At 34.0% G+C, this 23,182-nt stretch overlaps 1 protein-coding gene across 3 annotated transcripts in view; it reads right to left on the reverse strand.

Moving 5' to 3' along the window:
- Window positions 1-608: 608 nt before the first annotated feature.
- Window positions 609-23,182, reverse strand: part of LOC126883570 (acetyl-coenzyme A transporter 1) — a 122,219-nt gene continuing 99,645 nt past the window's right edge. For 2 of the 3 annotated variants that reach the window (XM_050649216.1, XM_050649226.1), the window contains one exon: window positions 609-21,753. In XM_050649216.1, coding sequence (XP_050505173.1) covers window positions 21,574-21,753 — 180 coding nt within the window. In that variant the 3' untranslated portion in view covers window positions 609-21,573. The remainder of the gene's footprint in view (window positions 21,754-23,182) is intronic. The other variant, XR_007697713.1, reaches the window with a different exon arrangement.

Below are 23,182 nucleotides of genomic sequence, written 5' to 3' on the forward strand. Positions count from 1 at the left end.
ACGGAGGAGTTGTGATTACAGACAGACGGACGTGGATAATTCAAAGTTTTCAAATTTTTTTAAAATTGGGTGAAAACAATATCGATGGTAAGACACTATAATATAGAGCTAGAAGTGCAGATATACGACGTAGATGCAAGGTGGACAACGTTAACAACTGGGTAAAAAACAGAAGAGTAGAATGAAACGAGCGCCTAAGCCGAATGACAACAAATGGAGAAGTAAGGATAGTGAGAGACGGTTCCCCAATAGGAAGACGATCAGTGGGAAGACTACGAAACGATGGAATGACAAGTTACTAGAAGCACATTGAAAAAACAGACTGTCTACACAGAAAGAATTACCTACAAGCGTAGGTAACAGGAAAAATAATCTTTTGTACCCTTCTTTATCCAGCCTTTGAATTTGTCGTCGTTTAATCACGAATTAACTTTCTGTTCATGTTTCATAGGATTGGTTTTATCAGAATCTGTATCAATGTTTATTGTCTCAATATTTTTTGGGATGGTTGTATTTGACACATGGATTATGGTTTCTTATAGACTTTTAGCATTTTAATAATTGGAGCTTTTCGTGAAGGTTTTTTTTCATGAAATAAAGCAAATATGTATAAAACGAAGTTTTATTAAACAGGTAAACTTACAAATTTATATGACTTTCATCACTAGTGCAGTCATTATTTTCCGTATACTTATTTTGGTTGTCTCTAATATTTACTATTTTTGAAATGTGCATTATTTATATAAATATATTTAAGATTAATAGTATTAATATATATGTAGAATACTACTGAAATTAAATTATCTGAGATCGGCAGACTTAAAATAGGTTCTGTCCTGATGAAGACTACAGAGAGGGAGAAGAAAGCTCAATATTGTTCTGAAGGTATTTCTTTGTGCCATTTTTTTAATTAACTATTCTAATTGGGAAATAAGCCACAATTTAAATTAAATAATTTTATAACGTTTCGACGTCCACTTCGGACGTCGTTGTCAAAATACAAAATATTAATAAATTAAATAAAAATGTTGCTTAATAAAAAAATTCTTTTAACAATTTAATTTAATCTGGTTCATTTATATCGGCAATTCAGACATAATATTATACATTTTAAAGTATAAGACTTTAAAATGATATTGCCAATATTTATGAGTTGCGTTCCTGGGACGACTTTATTGTAAGATAGTACATTCGATTACATGAAATCAACTTTAACTCAAGAATATCCGTCACAAAAAGATCATAGCATGTGATCTATCTTTAAAAAGACAACCACACGCAACGATGACAGTAAAATTCTCTTGTTAGTGATTCCATAGTAAATCACGAGGAAAAACCACGAAGAAACCCCTTGATACTATCCCAACATTGTAAGTATATGTATGTTATTTTAAATTATAAATAATATTAATAATACATGGATATATAAATAATACTAAAATATAAAATATGTACTATTCTCGATATGTTATTGACTTACTAATCGTGGTATTTTCTTTCTATTGACTTCCTCTTTTAATATGGGTAACCACATCCTGCTACATTCTACCGAGGAATTTCCGACACAATTTTCTTTATTTAGCACAATTAGAGCCGCTTCGTTAATTTTTCTCTTTTTACTGCAATATCTCCACTGAACGTTATAAAACTATTTTTCAAGTTAAATTGTGGCTTATTTCCCAATTAGAATAGTTAATTAAGAAAGCTCAATTTGCCCCAGCTCGGAAATTAAGTGAGTTTAATATTAATTTTTATATTAATCATCTTCGATGTAACTTCCATATATGTATATGTAATATTAAGTGAATATTATAGACAACCAATATATTCCCTTTACCCCCGACTTATAACATAAACCCCGACAACATAAAAGTTTAAACAAGTCTGAGAAATAAGTACAAATTTACTATTTTAACAACTTATGTAGCTGACTAACATATTCTAGCATTTAATTTTCATAAAGAAATATGTATCCTGAAAAGTGCTATTGTGCAATGAATCAGAAGTATATAATAATGATGAAAAGATTGCAAGTGAGGGTCCATGATGTATAGATTATATACAGTACGTAAATCGTTCAACTGGACATAGGGAATATACATTGAGTAATTATGGCAACTACGCTAACCTGCAGTGGGAGCACGCAAAATAGAATTCTATTTTAGTGACGTCATGTTGCCTGGCAACCGTCGATTCTCCCATTATGAAATTCTATTTTGTGACGTCAGCAAAATAGAATTCTATTTTGCGTGCTCTGGGCCATGTATTAGTTGAAGCTTCTGTTCGAGTACGAGTTTCTGGTGCAATAGAGCTGTTAAAACGAACAGAATTAGTGAGTTTTCACACAATTAAAGAAATGAAAACTGGGAAAGCTGTAGGACCAGACGAAATACCGACAGAAATAATGCAACTTATAGCCGACTACAATATACATGTAATAGGGAACTTACATAAAATTTTAAATTCGAATAAAATGTTATAAATCAAACAGAACATAATTTAAAACATGTATCAAAGATAAAAAAGTTGTTTTTGCGTTCCGTCTGGCCCCTAAAGACGATTCTAAATTCAAATTAAAACAGCTAGCCCAAAACGCCTCGTGACGTCATATGATTATATGTTTACATTCTGCACCAACAAAGTAAACAAAATTGTATATAATTTTAAATTAGCAATTATAAACGTCAGTAGAAAATACAGTTATGTGACGTTACAAGTGTTTTTGATCGTTTGAACTATTCACAGAAAACTTGTACTTTTACAAAATGGTTTTATTTTCCACAGTAAACCTTCTTTCCTTTCCTTCAAAAACTGTATCAAACTCCAATCTCAACAAAGTGATATATTATTACAATGACATACGATAAATGTCATTAGAAATATAAATATTTTTCCTTTATGCCGCGACGATGAGCTGGCCAAATACCCAAGTAGGTGGAGGCCAATAAACTAAAGAAGGAGAAGAAAAAAATACCTAAATATAATCATAAACATAGCCATATAGTAAAACTATGTGACGTCACGGGTCGTCTGAACTATTTTAAAATACAGAAGATTTTAAATTTGTATTTCTAAGGGCCGGTTTTTCAGTGCGGGGTTAACCTATATATTTTTGTATCACCGAAATATTATGGTTAATCAGTTTTTCAGTACTAGGTTAGAGATTAAACCCGTTTAAGTAACCAATATTTTAACCGATACTCGTTAGATGGTTTAACTCCGAATTTTGTGGTTACGCTTTCGCATGGGTGCAGTGAATGCATCAGGTCAGTCAGAGTCGAATGTAGAATGTTTATTTTGAAGAGAATAGTTAGGTTATGTTATTTTGTTTTTATCGCGGGAAGTATTCTTCCTCGTTATTATTATAAGGAAATTTTAAATTATTATCGTTATTATAATAGGAAGGAATTATAAGAAAATATATTTTTATAACTCTGTAACAGGTACCAATGTTTACACATACTGTAACAGGATTTAATGCATGATTCCTAGTAATATATTTTAAAAAGATAATTATCAAAAATGAATACCTAACCATTTTCAGTAAAATAAAGATAATTATCAATTTGTCTATACAGCAAAATAATTATTTACGAAACAGTTGGACTTCTTATTTCCTGGCTAATAATTTCCAATAGCGATATCACCGTGGTCTTTGACAAACGAAATCGACAAAAAAGTCTAAATCGTCCCAGTAATTGTAATGGTCTATTTTGTTATGAAACCGAGGTAGATGTTATGAACCAAATAAAGACTCCGAACTTGATATTACATTTAACATTTGTTTTAATTTGGTTATGAAATTGTTTTCATTTATTTTTCTGTCAAATTGATCATTATTTCTCGAATTGCACATGCGCAAGCACCATAACTGCAGCCAACAGAAGAAAAAAAGTGGTTAGCTAACCGAGATTTTGTTAACTTAGTTTAAAGCACTGAAAAACGCTAGAAGGGCTAAAATCTTGGTTAAAATTTAAACTAGGTTAGCTATCCAAAATTTTAACCTCTCACTGAAAAACCGGGCCTAAGTTATTATCAGTTTTTGAAGCGTGAAATTTTGGAAATCTCATTTTTAAACAAAACTGAACATTATCATGTAATAAATAAACGTGCAAGTTCCCTATTGTCTGCATAAGTGTTTTATAGTTATAAAGTAAAGTTCTAAGTTTCTCTCTTTCTTCTACAAGGTTGACAGTTTCTTCAGTCAACCAATGCTTTTCTATGGGGTTTGTATTGTCTTGTGATTATTTCAGTGATAAACTTCTTTGTGTATTCTTTCGTTTTGTCAGGGTCTCCCGTAGTGACTGGTAGGTTAGCTTTTGCTACTGATGTGCTAAGTCCATGTTGGTAATTTTTGAGGAATTTAATATACTTTTAAATAAAAAATCACGTCTTTGTCGCTAGAATTTTTAGAAACTTAATTTAGCAGACTTGTATAACTAAAAAAAATTCACACAGAATTATCTACACCTAAAAACACAAAATTTACAACAAATGTTTATATATTCTCACAGTTTTATAACAAAATATATTATTTCACATTCATATTTACAAATACTTTTAAAAGCACTAAATAATTTGTAAAATTTTTACAACATGACTCAGATTTATAATATTACCAGTGACGGAAAAAAATAAAGGTATGCATTTATAAAATAAAGCGTAACAACAGTAGGTAGATGATAGCCTACAGCAGAGGACGGCAACGAGGCGCCCGCGGGCGCCACTGCGCCCTGCAATAAATTTTAATGCGCCATTAAACTATTGTTAATTTACATAAGAAATTCACAACGTATATTTTTTATACGTTTATATTTATATATTTGTTAGGTCAAAAAATAGTTGGCGCCCTTCATGAATTTTTAATTTAGTATTTAAATCTTTACATTAAAAACGCTGCCGACCTCTGGCCTACAGTATTATTCATTCCATGAATCTAATATGTACTGGAGAAAGGTATGGTATAGTTCTTCCTCTCTATCTTTGCCCATGCATGAAATTATTCACGAATTACTTTTTATACTAGGTCTGTTTTTTACTCACAGAAACTAGTATCGCAAAATTAAGCGGCTTGTCCCTAGAAACCACAATAAGTTAAACAAGGATAAATAATACGTCATGTCTTTAATACCTTTTTTTTACTATGAATTTTGACGGTTATGATCTTCAGTGACAGTGACATTAGCGCATGTGTTGTGTTTATTAGTTTATTTGAATTTATTGTTTATTTGGTTTTTCAAATTATTTAACTTTTAGTATTTGTGTACCTAGGTCATTTTAAGTTTAATTTTCAAGTATAATAATTATACTAATAATTATTGTTAGTTAAGCCCGGAGGATTCGATATGCAAAATGGCCAGAACATCGAGGCCATGGGTGAAAACGATATGTATAAATATCTTGGAGTAAAGCAAGCGCGGAAAATTGACCATAAACAAATGAAAACAGAGATAACTACTGAGTTTATACGAAGGGTAAAACAGCTGCTTCGCTCACACCTTAACAGTAGAAATTTGTTTAGGGCACTAAACACCTACGCATGTTCCGCGATTAGCTACTCATTTGGTATTGTTAAGTGGACAAAAACAGATATAGAAGCTCTACAGCGAAAAGTACGAACACACCTCACAAAGGCACAAAAACACCATCCTAAAAGTGAAGTAGAAAGAACAACATTACCACGGAATCTAGGAGGAAGAGGACTTATGGATATAGGTGAGCAATTAGATAAACAAATTGCTAATTTAAGAACTTATTTTCAGATGCAGGCTGAGACATCTACTCTACATCGCGCTATCTGCGCAGTAGATGACATAACACCGATCAAACTGAGGGAACCAGAAATGCGCATAAACCACCTTACTAAGGACGAAAAAGTGCGCGCCTGGATAGGTAAACCTCTGCACGGGCGACATCCCAATGAGGTCAGCCAAGATTATGTCGACAATATAGCGTCGAACTACTGGTTGACATCAGGAAATATGTTCCCTGAAACGGAGGGTTCATTACTGGCCATTCAGGATCAGGTTATACCAACCAGAAATTACCTGAAATATATCATCAAACTCCCTCAGGTTCAAAACGACAGATGCCGATATGGATGTCAAGCCCAAGAAACCATCCAACATCTTACAGGGGGCTGCCAGGCATTTGCTGCAACTGAATACAAGAAACGGTATGATGCAGTGGGAAAAATCCTTCATCAAGAGATAGCTATCAAGCTGGGACTTCTCCAAACAGACCATCTCCCGTATTATCAATACATCCCTGATAGTATGCTTGAGGATGGCAACTACAAGCTATACTGGGACCGCACTGTGCTCACAGACCAAACAGTGGCACATAATAGACCAGATCTCGTACTAGTTAATAAATTAACAAGACAAACAACACTAATTGATGTGGCAATACCTAACAACAATAATCTACGTAGTAAATTTACTGAAAAGATCGCCAAATACAGAGATCTAGAAATTCAAATACGAAGGCAATGGAGAATGCAAAGTACCCAGACGATACCGATTATTATTTCTACTACTGGAGTCATTCCGAAGACCCTCCTCGAAAGCATAAAAAAGCTGGGTCTGAATGAACATCTTTATAAGACCATGCAGAAAGCTGTACTACTCGCGACGGCCAGATGCGTACGAAAATTTCTCGGAGATACACCTGCATTCCAAGTCACCTAAGGCTCGATAACACGGAAAGAGTCCCACCAGAGCTCAATCCTTTTGGTACCGTAAGTATCTGGGATGAGTCAATTTTCCCCTTAGATGGAGTGTGAGCCGTATGGCTAAATCTGGATTATTGTTAGAACGACTAACTGTTGCTCTCTTAATTTTATTACTTCCGGTAAGTACCTACTCATTTATTTTTTACGAAAATGTGTCAAGTAGTATTTTGAACCTACAAATTTTCATTATATTACATGAGTGTGGCTATAGTTCTGTCGAATGGAAAATTATTTGTTTATTTTCGAGATTACTGTTTAATTTTTTGTTTTCTTTTTAAATCTATTTATTACCGTTCTATATTTATCTTTCTGGTAATAGTGGGTATGATATTCAAGCTGTTTAATGTTGTCATCAATCTCCTTAATAGTGAAAAAAGATTAAACACTTCAATAAAATAACTTTATAAAATACGTCCACCGGGATAATAGCCATTTCCTAATTATTACATTGACAGTACATATCGAGGTACGTTTCACTTAGTGTTTTGATTAAACTTGTTTCAAAATGAATCATGACGTCTGTGCAAAGATGTAATGGAACAACTATATAGATATTTACGTTTACAATATGTATTTAAAACAATTGATAACATGTCTACATAAAGTCTGTAAAACATTTCTGACCATATTTTGCATACTTGTGACTTGTATATGCCGCCAAAAGATCAGATGATGATTTTTATTACCGCCCTCAGAATATTTTCTCCCACCACAAAGTATCCCAATATATACGGGGGTAATACCACAAGTTAGATATGAGCGGTGTATGGTATGATGAGTATAATAAAGAATGTTTTAGATTTCACATTACAAATCAAAAGTACAAAACAAGTCAAATAGTGCTCAATTGTTACGAATTCGGTAAATAAAAGTAAAAGAAAAAGAAGTTTAAGAAAAAATACGGAACGTTGACAAGACAGTTAAATAAAAAAAAATCAAAGAGAAAAATTTGAAGATAAGGAACGTTTTTAACTCGTTTAATGCCCTCGACGACACTGTATCGTCACGAGGGTTTCGTCAAGGTTGCCGACGACGCACGAGTGTCGGCGGCAGTACTGCGATACTAAATGAACAATTTAGGTACGTGGTACCAGCCAAGTGGCGTTTGGTACCGAACGTGTTAAGCTGTTGGATTACCCAGAGCAAGCGTTGAACTACTTCTAAGTGTTGAACTACCAGCTAATGCTTGATTGGAAGGATCGTGTCGGCGGATTTCTAACTGGAACTGAAGAATAGGCCGAACTTCAGTGTATACCAAACCCTTCTTTCAGTGCGTTATATATTAGCGAATTCTCTCTAAGCTCGAATTCTATCGAATTTGCGCAAAATTTCGTCCCAATGCTTTTTAAATGTATTTATTTTTTTTTTCGAATCCTAAGAAAACTAATAAGTATTTTTGAAAAACTTAAACGCAGAATGAAAGATTACATTATTACCGAGGGTAGAAAGTCCCTGAAAAGGTCCACCATGTTTATTTTAATAAGATACAGAGGTAAAAAAAGAGAAAATTGTATGCAAAGTTATTGCATTAATATAAAATGGACTTAGACAGCGAGCTGTAGCTGTACAACTGGATATGACACGCGCAGCGGTTCGAAAAGTGTTCCAACGTTATGAGGAAATTTGATTCTTTCATAGATGACCTGGAACAGATTGCTTTATTGTGTCAACAATATTCAGACATCGCCACCTTAGATCTTATTGCCGTTCTAGTGCAACAATAGCTCCTTGAAGTAAGAGGAGTGGTTATTACAAGGGCGGATCCAGGACCGATTTTCGGGAGGGGCCATGAACTTTTTTTGTGGAGGGGTACCGGCGGGCCAGAGAGTAACTTTAAAACAGTAGGGTTACAATGATGAGTTTTAAGGCACTTTTCACACACTTTTGAGTTCCATACAGACATTCAAAAGTTATCGTTATTAAAGTATTTTTAAAGTCAGTATCGATTCCTCCACATTTCTTCGGATCCAGGTGCAGTTCTTTCAACAAGTTTAATACTATATTTCCCAATGCTTCTCCTGTCAAGCCTTATTCTTCTCCTCTTTCTTGATTTTCACTAATTGTTTTTATGTTCTCATAAGCGTCAATGAACTTGACAAAATTTTCACGAATGTTGTTATTATATGTATTTCAAATTTAGAGAAAGCTGTTCTATGTGAGATACATCAGTTGTTTCGTCAAATATCACAGAGTAATAATTTGCACTTTGAACCTGATTCATTATTTTTTCAATTATTTCTTCACCACAGTATGCTATCAATTGATTTTGACTGATGTTACTAATGCATGTTGCTGCGGATAGGTGTCGTTTAAGAGTCTTATCTCCTGATGCGATTTTAAACCTAGACAATTGCCCCTGGACTCCTCATTGCTAGGTCCAGCATCTTCGTTCATAATAGTCCTGTCGCCAGGGGGGGTACAACGGCCTCCTTAATTCAGATGGACTTACCCAAGTTTTTTTTATATTCTTTTACCCGCAGAATACGAATTTTTTGGGTAACAGTTGATCCGGATGTCGATAAGATTGTTATAGACAAAGAACTTGAGGAATTACATAACAGTGATTTCTCGCAAAACAAAACATCTTTTTGTATTTTTTGGGTCATTCTAGGCAAAAAATACTGTGACAAGTTTTTTCGTAGGATGCATAGTTTTCGAGATAACCGCGGTTGAATTTTCAAAAAATCGAAAAATTGCAATTTTTGAACCCGAATAACTTTTGATTAAAAAATAAAGTAGCAATTCTGCTTACTGCATTTGAAAGTTTAAGTCAAATTATATCGGTTTTGATTATTTGCATTGCTAAAAATTTATTATTTTATTGTTAAACAAAGCTATAAACAGCTAGTGCGTGAGTGATGTTTTCAATGATTTCTCATTTAAAATCGAACGAGTAGGTAGAGTAGCTACAAGTGCAAGCGAGACAATTTCTACGTACAGTCCATCTAATTTACTTACCGTTGCACGTCATTATCTACGTTAGAGATCTAAGTTGACATTGTTGCCCAATTACAAAAAATTCTTGAATTCATTTTAAATCAAATACATCACACAATTTTTGCGGAAGTCAATTATACAGCAAAACAAATTAATATTCAATATAAATAAATAAAAACTTTAGAAATAGGAAACAGGAATTAAGTTATAATCTTACGTTAAAGTATATAATAAAAACAGTAAATATAATGAAACAAATACTTATAGTAAAGAATATAAACAAATATGAAGTGTCATCACCGCAATTGTCAAATAAATGTTACCAATTTATGCCAAAATATCACCTGCGTTCGATTATAGTTACAGTGTATTCCGAACACATGTGCTTCATAAAAACGCTTTATAATCCATTTATACAAATTAAAAGAAACATATTATTGTGTATTTCTTTAAGTTGACATTAATAGAAATCTTTTAAATATTATTTCTACGCGTATATAATAAAATATGTCTAGTGGCTGTAATGCCAGTTTACTCGGCAAAGTGATTCTAAAAAAGAACACACCTACCGCCTAAATATTTCGTGTTGGTATCATGTGACGTCACAGGCTATGACGCGGATGACGTGCAACGGTAAGTAAATTAGATGGAGTATAGCATGCGTTAAAACGCATGTATTAGGGACGGGAAACACTATGTGTTTATAGCTTGGTTTAACAATAAAAAAATTAATTTTTAGCAATACAAATAATCAAAACCGATATAATTTGACTTAAACTTTCAAATGCGGTAAGCAGAATTGCTACTTTATTTTTTAATCAAAAGTTATTCGGGTTCAAAAATTGCAATTTTTCGATTTTTTGAAAGTTCAACCGCGGTTACCTCGAAAACTATGCATTATACGAAAAAACTTGTAGGAATATTTTTTGCTTAAAATGACCCAAAAAATACAAAAAGATGTTTTGCTTTGCGAGAAATCGTTGTTATGTAATTCCTCAAGTTCTTTGTCTATAACAATCTTATCGACATCCGGATCAACTGTTACCCAAAAAATTTGTATTCTACGGGTCAAAATATATAAAAAAAACTTGGGTAAGTCCATCTGAATTAAGGAGGCCGTTGTACCCCCCCTGGCGACAGGACTATAAGCAGAAAGCCATCATCATGATGGCCTCTTAGAGGAATATTTTGCCGACCTAAGAACACTATCTTCTTCTTCTTCTTCTACGGCACTATAGCCTAAATTGAGCCTTGACCTCCTTTATTTTTTGCCTCCACCCTTGCCTGTCTGTGGCTGCTCTTCTCCATACACGGACTCCTAAAAGGGCTTGTGCGTCGCTGTTTACTGTGTCTTCCCAGCGCTTTCGTGGCTTCCCAACCGGTCACTTTTCTTGCATTCTAGCATTCAGTGCTCGTTTTGGTAGCCTATCCTCTCCCATTCTTATCACATGTCCGGCCCACTGCAATCTTTGTATTCTAATGAAGTCTGACAGGGGAGTTTCCTTATAAAGTTGATAAAGCTCGTTGTTGTATCGACTTCTAAAGATTCCGTTTTCCCTCACAGGGCCTAGTATTCTCCTAAGTACTTTCCTTTCGAATGTGTCGAATTTGTTTTTGGATGTTTCTTTCAGGACCCAGGCTTCACTGCTATAGCATGTTATTGGTCGAATTAAGGTTTTATAGATTCTCATCTTTGTATTTCGGTGGACACTTAATTTTAGACCGAAATATATGGGGGAGAGCAAAATAAGCTCTTTTAGACCGAAATATATGGGGGAGAGCAAAATAAGCTCTGTTTGCCTGCGTTATTCTTTTCCGTATTTCTCCGTAAGAACACTATAGACTCTACTATTGGTCGTAGTCTTTTTTTATTTTCTTGTATCTGTTTAGACTTTTGAGAGTCTATCTGGTTAATGACCGACTTTTGCGGGTTGCGATAACTTTGTAGAAAACCTCAACGCACTCATTGTGGTATGATGTTTTTTCATAGGTTTGTATGGCTCCGTCTTTGCCCATAAGTTTGGCGAAAGATATTAAAGGTTTTGTGACAATGTTGTCATCCCTTTATTATGACTTCATTTCTTTTTTATTCTTGTGATCCAAGTAACACTCCATTTCTTTTTTATTCTTTGTGTGTATAGAATATGGGAATTGGCACTGTAAAATTATCTACATTTTGATTTACAAAACATCCTATGTCATTCTTAAAGCTTCCGTTACTGCTTATGTTTCATTCTAGTCCAGAAAACATATTTATCTCCTGTTTTGTACATATGTGTTTGAAACTAAAAACATGTAAACTGCAAATATGTAAATTTATATTTTTTTAATTCTCGGAGGGGGCCATGGCCCCCACCATGGATCCGCCCTTGGGTTATTAGTGGACAGTGAGACGAAGACCGGAGGAAAATAATCTGACTCCTCGAGTATCTGTGATTGGTCAAAAACTTACTGCAGCTCATCGTCAAGTACGCCTGCGTTTTACACAGGATCATCTGAACTTGACGTTGGAACAATGGGGATCTGTTCTGTTCTCAGATGAGACCAGAATATGCCTCTATGGTAGCGACCAAAGAAGAAAAGTGTACCGAAGACGAGGAGAGCATTTTGCAGAATGTTGCATTGAAGAGCGTAGTCCGTATGGAGGTGGTTCCTGCATGATCTGGGGTGCATTTCTTTGGGGGCATGAACCCAGCTTTTTTTCATTCGTAGGGGTAACCGTCTTCACAAGCGAGAAAGATTAACTGGTGCTAGATATATTGGAGAGCTTTGAGCAATGCATGTGGTACCTTACGTTGACTACATTGGAGACGAATTTATTTTTATGCAGGACAATGCAAGTTCGCATACCTCAAGAATCGTGCAAGATTATATTATGCAATCAGGTCGGTTTTCGGGTCATGGAATAGCCATGGTCCAGTCCATACCTCAATCCCATAGACATAGACTGTTTATGGAATTACCTAAAACAAAGAATTAGAGCTAGGCTTTATACCCCAAACTTGATCCCAGAGCTTATTGTCGCAGTAGAAACAAGGGCGACTTAACATCTTACAAGAAACAAGGGCGAACTTGATCAGATCTATGCCTAATCGTTTGAGAGAAGTTATTAACGCAAGGGGAGGTCATACCCGTTATTAAAACTTTAATTATTGTTAAATTTCTAATTGTCAAATACCTTTTTTGTGTTAGCAATAAACAAGTTAATTTGCTTGTTAAACAGAAGTCGAAATAAATTTTCATAAATGTATACTCATATTAGAACATATTACAGTTGAGTACACGATTCTTTACCCGTTCTTCATTAATACCTGGCGAGATAAAACACATACTTTTTATCTAGCATCATTCTTTTCCACGCGTGAAACTAATGGCAAACCAGTTACCACCTGTTATTAAGTAAAAACACTTATTTTTGTGAACGCTCTAGACTCAGTACATTGAAAAGAGATAGTTACAAAAAAGACGCTTGAGAATGATTTTAATTTTAAGTACAATTTGTGACATTTCTGGTTTGTCTTTGTGTTGAATTTTTTGCTGTTTTTTTGCCGAATTTTTGCATTTTGAAGTTTTTTATATCACACAAACAGTTGTTTTCACAACTAATTTTATATTGGAGTTTGAAATTTTATGGTAGGTGTGTTTTATTTTGCCTTTAATTTTTACAACATACAAAGCTAACCTCATTCACACACTTAAGGAATGGTTGTGTTTAAGTTTCCGCCAAAGTGAATAAAATGACAAAAAGACAATTTTTTATTGATTTTTTATAAATTGTTTATTTATTTATTAATCACTAATGTTATTAAAAGAATTTATTAAGCTACTTCAAATGTAGCTGTAATGCTGCACCAAAATTTTAAAGCAAAACTTACATTTAACATTCTATTTATTTGATAACGTCAAATTTTATACACTACCCGTGATCGGATCAATAGCTATTCTCTGTCACTTGCAGTTACGTTTCATAAATTTCCGACCTATTTCGTATATGTATAGGTTTACATGATGACGCACGGGTAAAGAACCCTGGACTCAACTGTAAATTATCTTTCAAACAGTATATCCCTTTTTTTGATCAGAGTAGTACCTAGTTTCTGAAAAAAAAAGAATGTGTATACTTTGTACGCACGTAAGAAGTTATACTTCTATTATATGATTTCAACGAAATCAATATACTTTAAACAGTTTCTCTACTACTTTCCAAAAATGTTTATTAAAACAATACCAAAAATTAAAAAAAATAAAAGAATAAAACACACACAAACACATTGAAAAATGCCACAAATGATTTCTGAACAATAATTGTTGCCAACAATTTAAATTAAAGACGTATTTTCTGAAAAAATTATATAATAATATACTTAAAATCATAAAATCTATAAAAAAATAAAAAAGTAACAACTTGCTTGGGGCTTGAACCCACTTCACGTCTATCGCGCCGTACGAAAGTTGAAGCGACTTCCCACTGCACCACCTTCTCGTATACGTCATGTGGGAATATACACAAACTAAACGTTTACACCGTAAAATTTTTGACATTTTGTTTATTTATATGAATTTAATCAAATTATTAGTTTGATTTTTGTCGAATTAAAATACAACAAAATATAGAGTAAGAAAACGATATATTAGATGAAAATTTGTAGAAAGTTTGTTCGTAATCAGATTATGTAAATTAAAGCATTGCCTACTAATAGGTAACTACATTATTTTTTTTTACATTTTCCAAATAGATAGGTATGAAGATAATTTTTTATTGGAATACAACTGAAACATTTAGAATTACGTACCTGCGGCTTTTCAAAACTATTTAAAAAGTCACTATAATTATAAATTTGATTTCATTTCTGTCCTCACAACAATAAAAACTAATATATACAATATTTTTGTTTACCGATAACCTCCATATTGAACAATTATTGACAGATCATTTCAACACCCAATCAGAGCCCGTATAACGACTAATACCATACTATCGGTGTGCGCATGCGCACAGATTAATAAAATTTCACCCTCAATGAAATCGCGCCTAAAGAAGTATAACTTCAAAAATACAGTTCAGGTCAAAAATTTGAAGTGGGCCGATTTCTATATACTTGAGTTTATTTTAATACACTAATAAAGCGGAGAACACATCTAAGCGAACACGATGGCGATTTACAAGAAGAAGAAGCACTGCTGTATGTACCTTCATTATTCGAAATAATTCAGATAAAGAAAGAAATTTAATAAAAGGTATGCGTGGGCATTTTATTTTTTCCATTTAATAATAAAGACATTTATGCAGTTTATTTTGCAGAAAAAGAAGATATGTTTGGATAGGTAGTAACATGAGGTACAAGCAATAAGGAGAATTTTATAAATTGTTCCCAGAACTTCGCAGAGAGGTATAGACGGTTTCTATACATATTATTGTAAAATTTTTATGGGAAAATTTTAGAAAATAAATTTATATCAGAGACCACGAGATCATAGATTTTCGTCGCCCTGTATATGACCAAAAATTGTAAATATGATAATTTAGTTAGTAGACAGTGTTTTCGCGGAAAGTGAAATCGTTAAGTGATTTGTTAATGGTTCTTTGAACGGATATACAATTATGCGGTAAAAATTAGAAAGGACATTTAGTTCGCTTTGGAATGAACAATGACATTTGTAAATGATTCGTAGAAGGAGAGACAATAAACAAATTTATTGAGTTTAGAATATAAGGTTTTTTGTTTAGCATATTGAAACAACGAAAAGTAATTTGGTATCTCCTAGAATTTAACAAAATGGAAAAGTTGTATACAAAATAAATGGGTTCTTAAGAAATGAAAATATGGATATAGTGGGTAGAGATAATTTTTGTGATTGGCGGAGAAAGAAGGATGGAAGGGATGAGAGTGTGGAGTCTGAATTTGAGGAGAGAAAAATGGTCACTATGTAATTAATTTTGCTGGACGAGCATACAGCCTGTAGTCAACACCCGAAGTATGAGCGGGAACACAAAGTGCATTAATACTCATACGCTTATGAAAATAGTCTTGAGTGAAATGTCTTTAATCTTTCCTATCGGCCTCTCTTGGCTACCTCTTCTTCTTCCGACACCGAATGACTATTAGGTTTCCGAGGGCAGACGGGTCACCATATTTCTTTCTACAACCTACATGCTCTTCACCGAATGATTGCCGGTATAAGCAATCCCCCACTTACTGACCAACGGCTTCGGGCGGATGAGTTGGTAAGTGGCAGGGCACTCTTTCGTCCTGAGACTGAGAAATCGGTCTCGAAGGCGGATGAACCCTACAGAATGGTCAACGGTATAAGAATGCAGAAGGCAACGGGAAACCACTGCATTAAAGACTTATGGAGTATCCCTAGAAATCGTCATGGCTTGCAGAAATGACAATCAACAACCTACTAATCATGATTCTCGGATGCCAAGATTCGGCAGGGGAGGAAACAACAGTAACGACAGGGCTTCCCAGGCCGTTAGTCAGCGAAATCCCTGTTCCCTAAATATATACAAATCCACTTACAAAATCGCTACATGGAATGTAAGAAGTATGTATGAACGTGGGAAACTGAGGAATATACAGCAAGAGATGATGCGACTAGATATCGATATATTAGGAATAAGCGATACAAGATGGGTCAGTTCTGGCGAACTCAATACAGACAATGGGCGAATTTATTACTCTGGAAGCAGCGACACCCAACACAGATATGGAGTTGCTATGATCCTCAGTGAAAAAGTAAAGAGATCAGTAACAGGCTTCGTTCCGGTGTCCGAAAGAATTATAATGTTGCAGTTATTGACAACTCATGGAAAAATGAACCTAATTCAGATTTATGCGCCAACTGCTGACAAAAATGAAGAAGAAATAGAACTTTTATAGCGAACTTCAAAAAACATTACAGTTCACAGCATCTAGAGACATAACAGTGATCATGGGTGATTTCAATGCAAAAATTGGCGAAGGAAAATGCTACCCTAATGTAGGGCCATATAGACTCGGCGAACGAAATGACAGAGGGGATCGCCTAATAGAAATTTGCCAGGAGAATAATGTTAGAGTCGCAAATACATTCTTTAAATTACCTAAACGACGCCTTTATACATGGAAATCCAGCTGACAAAGACAACAAAATCGTCAGAAATCAAATTGACTATATCCTAATAAAGCACATATATCGAAACTCAATTCAGGCAGTAAAGGCATATCCAGGAGCAGACGTATCTTCTGATCACAGTCTTCTTATTGCTAGGTTTCAACTTCAACTAAAAAAGACGCAAAAAAGCCGCAACAACAATAAACTTAACATACAGAAACTTAACTCAGAAAAAACAAAAGAAAATTTGAAACATGAAATCAACACAAATCTAGATAGAAACCCAGGAAATAATTGCAACGTAGAACAGCAGTGGCAAATCTTCAAAACCTCTATATAGGGCTTTTCATTCACAGTCATTTGTTTCGAGCTTCTGTCATGTGTCACATAATATTAATATATCAACGTCATACGTTATTGGTATCTACCAATGATACAAACCAAAGACGTATGACGTAGCTATATTAATATTATGTGACACATGACAGAAGCTCGAAACAAATGACAATCGATGAAAAGCCCTATTAGAGCCAAGTAAGAAAATACTTACAACAACCAAATGTAAGAAAGAAGAATGGATGACGGAGGAAATTCTAGAGTTGATGAATGAAAGAAGAAAAAACAAAACAAATAATAAGACCCGCTATAAACAGCTTCAAAACCAAATAAGAAGAAAAATTAGGGAGGCCAAAGAAACCTACTTCTCTGAAAAATGTAAAGAAATAGAAGAACTTTAAAACAGATATGACAACTTCAACCTACATAAAAAAGTCAAAGAACTAGCCGGAATAGAAAATAGAAAAACCTCAAATATATTGCTCGACAAAAACGGAAATATTATAATGGACATAGAACGAAAACTACGACGATGGAAAGAGTACATCGAGGAACTATTTCATGACCACAGAGAAGCTAGTACATCCGTAGATAGCCAAACCGGAGACGTAGGCCCAGAGATAACCAAATCAGAGGTTAGTCAGGCAATAAACTCTATAAAAACTAATAAATCTGCTGGTCCAGATGAATTACCTAGCGAGCTGATAAAGTTGGTCAACGAGAAAAACCTGGACATAATAGTAGAACTGTTTAACGCTATCTATACTACGGGAATCATCCCTAGAGAAATGTTGACATCAGCATTTGTGTGTTTGCCAAAAAAAGTGAATGCCAAAGAATGCAGTGACTACCGAACCATAAGCTTAATGTCACATACCTTGAAAATTCTGCTGAAAATTATCGACGCCAGAATACACTCTAAACTGGAGCTGGATATTAATGACACTCAATACGGGTTCCGCAATGGTATGGGCAACAGAGAGGCATTATTCTCCTTCAACGTGCTGACACAGAGATGTTTGGATGTTAATCGTTCTCTTTACATCTGTTTTATAGACTACAATAAAGCGTTTGATAAAGTAAAACATGACCAACTCATGGAAATTCTAAAAACTAAAAACCTAGATGAAAGAGATTTAAGACTAATAACACATCTCTATTACAATCAGCGAGCAATAGTAAGAATAGAAAAAGAAACATCTGAAGAAATGGAAATAAAGAGAGGAGTCAGGCAAGGCTGCATACTATCACCTCTATTATATAACGCTTATTCTAAAGAGGTAATGCGAGAAACTCTGGAAAATGAAACAGTCGGCATAAGAGTAAATGGAGTCTTAGTTAACAACATCAGATATGCAGATGATACAGTAATAATAGCCGATAGTTTACAAGACCTGCAAATACTCATGAGTAAAATAGTAAGGTGTAGTCGGGAGTACGGACTCCCTCTCAATATCAAAAAGACGAAGTTTATGAAAATTAGTAAAAACAACCATAATACTAACGAAATCTTGATAGTAGAGGGCCAGCAGATCGAAAGAGTAAAAAAGTACACTTACCTAGGAACACTTATAACCGAAAATAATGACTACTCTGCAGAAATCAAAGTCAGAATCGAGAAAACACGTTCTAATTTTATGAAAATGAAAAAGGTCCTATGTATCAAAGATTTAACATTAGCTCTTAAAGTACGCCTAACAAAATGTTACGTATATAGTGTACTATACTATGGATTGGAATCATGGACGTTAAATGTAGAGACAATGAGACGACTTAACGCCTTTGAAATGTGGACCTATAGAAGAATTATGAGGGTTTCCTGGGTAGATAGAGTTACGAACAATGAAGTATTGAGAAGAATAGGTAAAGAGAAGGAAGTTGAACTTACAATTAAAGAAAGAAAACTACAGTATCTCGGACATGTGATGCGGGGCGAGAAGTATGGCATCTTGCGACTCATAATGCAGGGATAGATGACAGAAGAAGCATCGGCAGAAGACGAATTTCATGGCTGAAGAACCTGAGAGAATGGTTTGGATGCAGCTCAAAACAACTATTTAGAGCACTGCCTCAAAAATTAAAATAGTTATGATGATTGCCAACCTCCTGAAGACGGCACCTGAAGAAGAAGATGTAATTAATATCTGGAGAGGACAGTCCAGTTTTTTAAAAAGTGAGAAGTCGGTGTAAAGTGGTGAAATTGCCCTTTGCGAGCAGATCGTGGTGAAACGAAATCGTTGACCGAGTTGAGAAGTTAATTTTCCTTGTGCCCGAGGAGATTCCTGCGTTCGGTCTAGAACGAGTAGCCGGTGGGTATCAATTTGCACAAGATATCGAGCAGAGAGAAAACTGAATAGACATTTCGAGCGAGTCCCATTGTTTGTTTGTTGGTGAAGCAGTTTGGACGAGAAGGACCATTCGCTACATCCTAAGAGCAAGTGTGAGAGAATCGAAGGCTGTGCAATCCAGGAAGAAGAAGTAAAGAAGAAACAAAAAGGTTAGTCAGAATTTTTGTGCAACGGGGAGAGTTTGTTTTATATCCACACCATATTATTTTTGTATTGAGCATTTCTATAGCATACTTTAGTCATTCCAAAATTTAAAGAAGAGATAAGTAATCAATGCAAAAGGCGAAAAGTAAATTTTAGTATTTTTGTAAGAATACTCTAATGAATTATTTAAATAAAATTTGTTAAAACAAAGGAGATATCAGAATTAAAGCTTAATTTATTAGATGAGAAAAAGTTGCAACATAATTAAATTTTAGGATAATTTTTTAAAGCGTATATTTATGGTATATTGGATAAATAAAAAATATTTATAACATTTATATGACATCGAGTGTGTTTAGTTTCCCGGTTTTGTCCCTCGATGAAGTAAGCAACTAGAGATACTAGAAGCCACAAACCTAAGGTAATGCATTAAAGTTAAAATAGCCCTGAGAATAAAATTTATTAGAGAATTCAATTTAATTTTGGTTTTGTTTTACATAAGTAATAATTAAAATAATTAAGTAATTAATCAAAATAAGAATTTGTTGATCAATCTCACAACAAGAGAGAAATACAGAGCATAACAATATTTTAGAATGAATTTAGAAAGTTTTGATGAAACATTTATTTCTAATACGCATGTTCTTGTTTGCTTCAGATGAGTTGAATCGCGATCGCCATCGCGCCGAGATCGCGTTGGTATGTTTTTCGCTTAATAAATTTTTTAACCCTAGGATATTAATAATGTTTTTTATTGAAAAACATATTTTCCATATTTCAAGGACAATTCCTACTAGTCTATTAATAACTAGTCTTCTTCTTCTTTTTATGATGCATATCCGTTCCGGATGATGGTGATCAGTATGGCTATTCTAACTTTGCTTGCTGCTATTCGGAATAGTCCGGTTGTCGATGTATTAAACCACTTTCTCAGGTTTTGAAGGCAAGCTATTTCTCTCCTCCCTGGTCCTCTCTTTCCAAATACTTTGCCCTAAAGAATGAGTAGCAACAAGCCAGATCTCTTCACAAGCCTTCATTCCTCATAACATGGCTAAGATATTCTAGTTTGCGCTTTTGATGGTGTTTATTATCTCGCAATCCTTGTCTATTCTACGTACATAGGTCCTTAACGTTAGTCACACCATCCACCCACGAAATTCTTAAAATGTGTCTGAACACCACATCTCGAATGCCATGAGTTTTTTTAAAGAAGCTTCGGAAAGCATCCAATAAATTGCAAATTTAATTTAAGTAAATTGCAACTGAATAAAAATGGTATACATTTTTATTTTATATTAGTATTACTCCTTTGAGTAACATAGGTCCATTTTCCGTTGGAATTTACCAGTTAACACGGGATCGTGAATTGCAAGTTTTAGAATTCCCTCTTGTTTTCTTCGCTTCAGCATCCATCTGGCTTCACCAGGAAAATGGTCCAATAAGTTTTCAATTAAATATCTTTTAAGAATATTTTGGATATTTTTAAATATTTTAAATATTCTTATAAGGTTGAAAACTTTGACTTTCAGTTAAGATATGTCGCTAGGCACCTACTCTGTAACGTCAGTTGCAATGCGGTGATAAACTCTCGAAGTTTCGTCACTTGGGGCAGAGAGTAGCAAACCTACGCCTCTCTGATGATGACTCCAATTAGAGTCGAAAATCGTCGATTTAGAGTGCTGGTTTGCGCTCTCTGTACCAAGTGAACAATAAGGACAGGTTTGCCTTCGCATTGCAACTGAATAAAAATGATATACATTTTTATTTTATAATACATAATTTAACTTAAATTCAATATTCTTCACTTGGTAAACATTCACAAACAAAAAGAAAATAATTTAAACAAAACAAACTGAAAAATGTACCCTATAAAAATATAAATTATTTGTGTGTTATCCTCCAGTTCTCGGTTTATTCAATTGGAATAGAACAATCGTATTTACAAACGTAAAAAGTCTTATCAGTTTTCCAAAGAAGCTAGCTCTTTTGGGATTTTTTATTTTTGAGCTTCCAAGCGTTGTCACCTAACTGCTGCAGATGTCGTACTTTCTTTGCTCCCCATAAATACCATAAAAATCCTATTGCAACACAGATGAGGGTTTCTATATAGAAACCGTCTAGAACTGTCACGCATTTGCCTCCTACTTTTTCGCATAGCTAAAAAAGAAAAATATTATAAAGATATATGCTACAAAAGTGCCATCTACTTGATGACCATAAACGAAAAAGATTTGATAAAATTTTCTGTTCTTTTGAGCTGTACGAAATATACAAAAGTAAAGGAATTCAGCAAAAGCTTTGCTATCGCTTTGATGCATTTAAAAGCCAAATATATGGCGCAAGAGCACTAGTCAAGTCTTGTGTGTGAATCAGTATCAATAAAGTCTTTAATCCCTTCGTCGTCAGAGACTTGGGCTGATACCAATGTACCGGGTGTCCCAATAAGAATGGCTCTCGGCCATATCTCAGGAACCGTTTATAGTACAGCTTTGGGAAAAAAATTTTTATAACAAAAGTTGCCTCGAGAAAAGCCTGGAAATAATTTTCATATTTGTAAGTCCACCGCTAGAGGGCGTAATTGAATATCAAAAATTTAAAAATCAAAATTTTACAAAATTTACATAATGGAAGGGCACTGAAAATCCAATCACCGTATTCTTCGCAAAATTCTGCGAATATTTGATCTCATAAGTGTAACTCTACCTTTGCAAATAAGAGGTGGGGGTGAGTGGGAACCTTGTTATGAAAAATGGCTGTAAGTCCGGTTCTGCTTAATCGATTTTTGCAAACTTGGTCTCGTTGAAAACAGATCTTTTTCGTTAATGTAAGAGTTATAATTACGAAACAGCCTATTAAGTAATATGCCAGCTAGGGGGCGCTATTTTATGTTTTTCGAAAATCTAGTTTTCTTTGGAAAATATTAAATACAAGTATTCACTTTTAACCCTGTATTACAAAATTAGACCAAATTTTCAACAAAATATCGAAAACCGCTTGTCGATATCTTTTTTCTATCTCGAGATATCTTAGGAAACGTATAAATTGTAAACAAACTGATAATGTCACTGGTAAACGAAGTTAAGGAAATCAAAGTGAAAACAGGTAGTGTGCTATGGAAACAAATTAGAGCGGGACACTTGCGGAGTGCCGACAGAAGTGAATATTTCTCATATATTCAATTATATTGGGTTCGATTCAATTCGATTCCATTTAATTGGATTTAATTTTATTTATTATAATTATGCTTATAATTTAAGATATTTAAAATATACCCAATTTAATACATAATATATATGGTTTGTCAAACGTAGGAAAGAGTTTGAAAATCATAAAATCGCCGAAATTTTTAAACTTTTTGCTACGTTTGACAAACTGTACTAGTGATTTTACCCATTAATTTTAGAATTAACAAACTTTCAAAAGAAGTTTTACTTCAAATTTGATAGTGAATTGAATTATTATTATATAAAATAAATAGGACGTTTAAAAATACAATTTGAGGATAAGTAGGTTGAAAGGAATAATGTAATCAACAAATTTAAAAAAGTCACTTTTGTATAACGGCTTCCCCTTTAATGAGAGTATC

This window comes from Diabrotica virgifera, chromosome 1 (assembly GCF_917563875.1).
Source record: "Diabrotica virgifera virgifera chromosome 1, PGI_DIABVI_V3a".
Taxonomy (NCBI): Eukaryota; Metazoa; Arthropoda; class Insecta; order Coleoptera; family Chrysomelidae; genus Diabrotica; species Diabrotica virgifera.